The sequence below is a fragment of the Eurypyga helias genome, unplaced genomic scaffold, assembly GCF_000690775.1.
Source record: "Eurypyga helias isolate BGI_N326 unplaced genomic scaffold, ASM69077v1 scaffold2868, whole genome shotgun sequence".
Classification (NCBI taxonomy): Eukaryota; Metazoa; Chordata; class Aves; order Eurypygiformes; family Eurypygidae; genus Eurypyga; species Eurypyga helias.
Window position 1 is genome coordinate 1 of NW_010266131.1, and position 7494 is coordinate 7494.

A 7494-nucleotide genomic window follows, 5' to 3' on the forward strand; every position below is an offset into this window, starting at 1 on the left:
TTCTATGATTCTATGAAATCCAAGATGTAAAACGTGTGACCCGTTGAATCACGTCACTGCAGTAAGGAAATGAATGATTTTACTCCAGTGTTTCAGCAGTGCTTTAAAACTCCTATTTGCCAAAAGAAAAACATCACTCCCATATTACCTTCCAGACATGAAGTCCCACAGCCTGGTAACTCTTCCCCTGTACGCCTTCAGTCAAAGACAGGTTCTCCTCCGCCAAGCGAGTCAGATGTTGAATTCTTCCGGCCCAGTCAGCACCGCACTTCCTGTGTTTCTGCAGCAGAGCAACGCACACCTCGCTCTTCTCACAGACCCTCAGCCAGAACTTCGGGTTGGTAGGGAAGCTGCTGTTGTTCCGGCAGCCGCCTGCAGACTGGCCTCTCACCCAGGACCCACAAAGATTCTGGGAGTGATGCAGCACTTTCTCTAAGAAAGTAAGAAAAACATGGTGCGGATGTCAGACACCAGAAGTTACTTAAGTTTATACAGCTACACGGCAGGGAACCCCCAGCCCAAGAAAAGACACTCTCGCAGCCCTGACGCTTTCTCCAAGCAGCGACTCACGGCCAACACTGAGAGGCGGAACGAGTGCCACAACTGGCATTCACAGACTGATGACATGATTTTTACAACAAGAAACTGTTTCTAAAAATAAGAAGGTTATCTCCCATTAAAAAAAAAAAAAGGCTGCACAGAACAAGAGTCTTCTAGGATGTAAAGGAGAAGGAAAGACTGAGAAAGAGAAATTATGGTCCAGTTGCATCCATTTGCCATTCAAATCAGCCTTTTCCACTGACATAATGTTATTTGTATGAGAAAGATGTTTTATCATAGAATGGTTTGGGTTGGAAGGGACCTTAAAGACCATCCAGTTCCAACCCCCCTGCCATGGGCAGGGACACCTTCCACTAGACCAGGTTGCTCAAAGCCACATCCAGCCTGGCCTTGAACACTTCCAGGGATGGGGCATCCACAGCTTCTCTGGGCAACCTGTCCCAGTGCCTCCCCACCCACTCTGTGAAGAATTTTTTTCCTGATACCTACACTAAATCTCCCTGCTTTCATTTTAAACCCCTCACCCCTTGTCCTGTTCACTACATGCCCTTTTAAAAAGCTCCTCCCTGGCTTTCTTGTAGCCCCTTCAGGTACTGGAATTTCTCATATCACACCTGTATAGAGGCTCTGAAGTTGTCCTTCCTCAGTGACTGGAAAGCCCATGGTAATCTCATCAAATTCCCTGAAAAATTCCTCTTCATCAACCCAGAATTCTCCCTCTTGGATCTGTGAGAGCAGTTCTGAGGCGACTCCTGGATCTAGCTGGCTCCATCCTTCACCACTGCACATAAGACAAAAGTTAACACTTAGTTCCTCAGCCAATAAAGTGCTATAAGAATGTTCAAACAAACATCCAACAGAGCAGGACAATAAGAAGTTGTTTCTTCATTTTACTGTCAAATCCTTGCATTGAATATTTCTGCATACACGTTGCTAGTCAGCGAGAGAAACAGAAAGCAGGAATCGCTATGTATCAAAGACAACTTAGAAACAGCCTAACACCAGATAGGAGACAGCAGCACACTTCCAGGTGGAATAGCTGCTCTGCTTATAACAGACACTACAGCCCAACGTGTGAGAGCAAAATAAAGATTAACAGTTCTTAAAAATAGCAATGAAAAGTAAAACAAGCTGCACAGTGACTGTCTGAAAGATTTTTTTAATGCTGTACAGTGAAACCCACTATCTGCAGGAAGCAGGTGTTTTTCTCCATGAATCTCCCAGCTAAGTCATGATAAACCAAGAATTTAAACACCTCGTTATTCAGGGCCATTAAAATAGAGAAATTTCAACATGTTTTTATTGTTTCACTAACACAAAGAACAGTTCAGCACTTGAATGAAACAGGACCCTAAGGCCGCCCAACGAAACGCTATCCTCTTGCAACTAACATGGCAACTTTGGCAATGAAACTACAAGAGACCAAAACTCTGCTAAAACCAACCGAAGTATCAATTAACGTTTTTAAGTCATCTGCTTAACTCTGGGAAAAACATTTCTCTAAAATGTTCATTAACATGCTCATGCTGTTAACCATATTTTAATGCTGAAAGCTTGTCCCTGTGTCAAGAACTGTATGTTCTTTTGCACAGCCTAAATATGCTAACACTTTCCCAAACAAGCTACAAGGGTCTGCCCTTTCACTCTTGTTACTTTGCCATATGAACTGCTAAACACGTTTCTCCATTTCCTTCAAAACTCATCTCTGCTTTATATCTACTCAATTCCAGCTTCTACCACACTAACCCACAGAAATGAGAGCACACAAGCAAAGAGCAAAAGCATCCTTCCTTGTGCTGCATTTTTATACACACTCCTTTCCTTGTCTTCTGCAATTGAGACAAGATCAAACAAAGAGCCAAGTAAAGCTGAGCAACTACTTGTCTGCCACAAACATGAGCAAAGACACTTGGATCAATTGCAAACGAAACAGCGCCACAAAAATCAGACAGAAGATGAACAAACTTAAGTTTATCTTTACAAAAAGACAGGATGCTCTGATAAACAAAACCAGACTTATTAAAAAAATGTATATTACCAGAACTAACAGATCAAAATGACTGTCCTTAGAACCAACGAGCTCCACAAACCACCGAGCTCTCCCAAGGATTGCACAAGCCGAAGTCTCTCCCCTCCTCCAACGTCTGTCAGCGGTATTTGCCCACGCAAGACACAGACTGTGCTTCAGAACTTTCACAGATTCTTTTCTCTCTGAAAATAAACCTACTCACCCCTCACACCAGGGGCCTCTCCAGCACCGCCTCCCCCAAGGGTTTCGTATCCGCAGCAGGAAGATGTCTTTGCCCGACACTTCAGTCAGATTCAACACATCTATCACAATGAAGGCATGAAATTCCCCCAGCTCGCTTCCACCTGAACAGGATTTAAAAAAAAGGCATTTGGAAGTAAACAAAAGAACCTGCTCCATATTTTACAATGAACAACAGTAAACGATCCTGTGAAAGACAGCAATTTTGAGATAAAAGGAAATTATCTTTCAACCAGTACAAAAACAGCATTAAAAACCCAAACAGCTCATTTTAGTTGTGACTAGACAGAAATTAAATACACGAAAATTTTAAAGCGTATTAACTCACTATTTGATCTCAAACATCCACAAATTCTCAGTGCTGAAATTCACTGGGGTTTTTAAGCTGGGGTTTCTGGTACCAGAATCAGCACCAGGCACTTGCTGGCTGCCTTGTGCTCTGAACCCTGTTGGAGATTCACTTCAAAAACATCTAGTACTGCACTATCACCTTGTCTGGAATTGAGGACTGAGCAGCTTATCACACACTGTTCCTTCAGATTCATTAATCTTCTAAACACTGCTTTCTCCAAAACCATGCCAGTCTTCTCTTTCCCCGTGTTCCTTCCAGGGTCCTTCAGGGTCCATCTTTCAGCGATTCCTCCAGTCAGATCAACCAAAGCATCTGCCACCTGCCCTGCCCACAGCTGCTCGTAAGATCCATGCACTCTATAAAAAAATAAACAGACAGGAAAAGTTTCTATGAAGAGCAGAACTAAAGAAACATGGGTCTTACGTACTTTCAGCCCCACCCTATGTCACAATCATGACTCTGTCCCTCTCTCACATCCCCAAGCAGGCAAGAGAAAGCACACAACTCTTAGCTATACAGAATAAAACCTCTAAAGAGTATGCAGGCCATTAGACATTCCCCTGCTTGACGGGGAGTTTATTCATTCCATCCTACGCAGAAACCGCTCCAGCCTAGTACTGCTCATTTGTACCTCGTTACCCATGCACTGTGTCATCTTTTGTCATACACCACCTGCATTCTGTATAAATAAATGACATTGTTATTTATTGTTATAGATAAATTCTTCCTCTTCTTCGATTATTCTTTGCTCGCTCTCCATGAACAACCAGAGCAGCACTTCTTTCCACAATTTAAGTGAACCAAGAGACTGCCCTACCTGACGCTGCGGATGCAAAAGAAATCAAGATCATAACAGAATGATAAGTCAGGATAGAACGAGAAGATCTCTCCAGAAAACCAATACTACCTTTCAAACCTACAGAGAAGCTTTAACACACCATTGCTGCTTCACCACCCCTGCTCAGTGTATCATAGAACGGTTTAGGTTGGAAGGGACCTGAGAGATCATCTAGTTCCAACCAATGTACCCAGAACTGAACAAACCACTTCACACTGAAGTCTTTTTCTGCCCTCTGCTGGCAACCACACCGTCCTTCCCACAAGCTCTTCCAGATGCTTGATGTCTACTTTATCAGCACCCTGTCTCCAAATTGTTTTGTCCATCCAGACAGCACTCTGACGGATGTGTCACAAAACACAGAATAGCTGCATTTTCCAACACGTTAGCAATATGGTTGTTTCTTCTCAATATATTAAACTATGAAATTAAGCAAAAGAGCAGTGAAACTCATACAAAAAGAGCCCCAACTAGCATAAACTAGTAATGTTGTTGCTTTCCATGAATGTATTCGCATGTTTTCTGCTTTTTATTGAGCCTGCAGCTGTCCTAGTAAAATACTTCCCTTTAATAAACAAGATGACCAGTGGACAGTGACTTAATGAATGTCATTTGAATCCTCATAATTCACCACAGCTCTTACTTTTCATCCTAAGTCTGTCCCTAAGACTATCTGACCTCATACACAACTAGAAACACACCTTACCGACCTGCAGTTCAGCGAGTGACTCCTGCACAACCCAGGAGCAGCCGGGAAAGCAGACGTTGCACCTGATACTGAACGATTCACAGATCTATGCCCAAAGCAGTCAGGTAAAGAAGCAAGCAGAAGGCACACAAGTATTGCACTTCCCTTTATTTCCCACAATCACAGTGTTCACGTACTTGGCATAAGCTTTTTCCAATAGGGGAAGCCAAAACAAATCCTCTGTCTGACACTGGGAAAAGCAGAGTTTCCCACCAAGGCAAGGCAAACGGTCGTCGATGGTCACTTCCACCCAGTGCCCAAACTGCCAGACTCGACAAGTGAAACAGCCTTGATACGACTCATCCGTCCAGATGGGCTGACCCGGAGGGATTACCTAGATGGCAAAAGCCAAAATCAAGACAAATAACGGAATTTGGGTTTTTTTGGTAGATAGAGCCAGTTTAAAATATGCTGAATATCAACCATTTTTAATAAGCACAGAAAAAAATACCACAACAAAACCAGCGAAACTAAGCAGAACAAAACTGATATTCACATGGAGGCTTGGGATTCAAGAACAATATGCAAATGTGAGCTGGTGTTGGCTGGGGGAGAGTTAGTTTTCTTCACGGTAGCTGTGTGGGGCTGTGGTTTGGATTTGGGCTGGAAACAGCATTGATAACACAGGGATGTCTGTGTGACTGCTGAGCAGTGCTGACACAGGGTCAAGGCCTTTCCTGCTCCTCACATCACCCCACCAGCGAGTGGGCTGGGGGTGCACAAGAGGCTGGGGGGGGGATCAGCCAGGACAACAGGCCCCAAGTGACCAGAGGGACATTCCACACCATATGACATCATGCTCAGCATATAGAGCTGGGGGAAGAAGGAGGAAGGGGGGGACATTCAGAGTGATGGCGTTTGTCTTCCCAAGTAACCGTTATGCATGATGGAGCCCTGCTTTCCCGGGGATGGCTGAATACCTGCCTGCCCATGGGAAGTGGTGAGCGCATTCCTCTTTTTGCTGTGCTTGCGCACGTGGCTTTTGCTCTACCTATTCCGCCGTCTTTATCTCAACCCATAATATTTCTCACTTTTGCTCTTCTGATTCTCTCCCCCAACCCTCTGTGGCACGAGTGAGCAAGCAGCTGTGTGGTGCTTAGTTGCTGGCTGGGGTTAAACCACAACAAAATGTAAATTAGGTGAAGTGAACTTCTGAAACATGAAAAAAGAAACTTCTCTATACCTTATTCAGTAGGTATTTATTCTTCTGCAAAGCTACACAGGCACATAGGAACCAACAGTCTCCCAAAATCCCTTGTTTCACTTGCACATCCTGCAGATTGTTTGAAAATAACCGAGGAGTAGAACAAATGTCCTAAAATTAAAAGAAGGGGAGTTAAAACCAAATCCTGCATGACATTCTTAGGAAGTCTGTGTTTCAGGGAATGGGAAGGCTCCAGAGATCTCTCAAAAAATAAGGGAATTTTTACCTCTAGCACAAATCCTTTTCAAACACAGCCTAAGCTGGCAGTAACAAATGACTGTCTTGTAGCTATTTGTGTCAGTTTTGGTTGGGACAGACTTCATTTTCTTCACAGCAGCTTCTCTGAGGCCATGTTTTTCTCCACTGTGTTTTTTCATCCTTTTTTTCCCCCCCCTCCCAGCTTCTCTGAGGCAACGTTTTTCTCCACTGTATTTTTTCATCCTTTTTTTCCCCCCCTCCACACAAAGGCATTATTGTAACTACTTCACTTTAGAAAGGCATGCTAAGCTTTTTCTCTCTCATGTGGCTTGCTCTGAAACCCAGCTCTAAGTTTAAAAGCAATGAGTCACGTGACAAGTTAGAGCCTTAAGAAAAGTTTTCTTTTTTGGTACCAAAAAAAAAAAAAAAAATCAACAATCACCAAACAAAAAAAGCAACATCCTTCTGAAAAACTCTGAAATCCCGTTATTCGTTTTCAAGAGTTATGCAGTATGTTGAAAAAAAATGGGAACGTAGTATTTGTCAACTTGGTATGCATATTATTTGCGTGATGAAGTATGTTTACGATAAAATATCAGAATTTCTAATAGTCCCAACAAATTCAAAAGTTCTACATCAGGATTTAAGGCAAACTTACAAACAAGCACCCAGACTCACAACCTAACATATAAATAATTAACACCGACATACATTGGGTTTATCACTTCTCTGTTTCTAAGTAATAAAAACACCGAGCAGCAGTCATTCAGGGCTAAGTACCATTTATTACCTTAAAGTGCAGCTCTGCTAAAATCATGGGTGGTTAGCTCTTAAAACTCACCTTAGGTCTCAACCAAGAAATCTCGCCTCTGAACTGAGCAAGCGGGGTACAGTAATCAGAAAATATAGAGGTATCGCTGGCTGGAAACGTGGGGTCAGCGTAAAGGTCCCTTTTCACGATTAACTGCTTTTTCTCTCCCAGCATTTTCAACACAATCCTAAGCAGCTCTGCCAGCTGTTTCCTCGACTCTACGTGGCCGAGTACCAACCTGAAACGTAAACCAGCGTTACTCGGGAATGCCAACTGAGAGACCGACAGACGGGTTCACTAACAGGAAGACGCTCACTCTGTCCATGGCGCACCTCGACCCATGCCATCGCTGCTTCGGTCAGCGCCTGCCACCACCCCAGCGAGTCCCCGGCCTGCTGGAAAAGAGAGAGGGGGTGTCCGGGGGTCCTGGGTGCTGTCCCCCAGCACAGCAGGCCCCAAAAAAGGCCCGACACCAACACCGCTTTGCTCAGAACCGGCCCCAACCAGGCCCCC

The 7494-nt window shown here is 43.9% G+C and overlaps 1 protein-coding gene across 1 annotated transcript; it reads right to left on the minus strand.

The window, feature by feature from the left end:
* Positions 1-148: 148 nt before the first annotated feature.
* CAPN10 (calpain 10) lies at positions 149-7249 on the minus strand (the record flags this gene model as incomplete). Its single annotated transcript, XM_010156949.1, has 7 exons — positions 7012-7249; positions 5952-6083; positions 4906-5102; positions 3321-3538; positions 2793-2934; positions 1176-1342; positions 149-432 (listed from the first exon to the last, which is right to left on the minus strand). Coding segments are annotated over exons 1-7 (1284 nt in total), but the record flags the coding sequence as incomplete, so codon positions are not given.
* Positions 7250-7494: the final 245 nt, after the last annotated feature.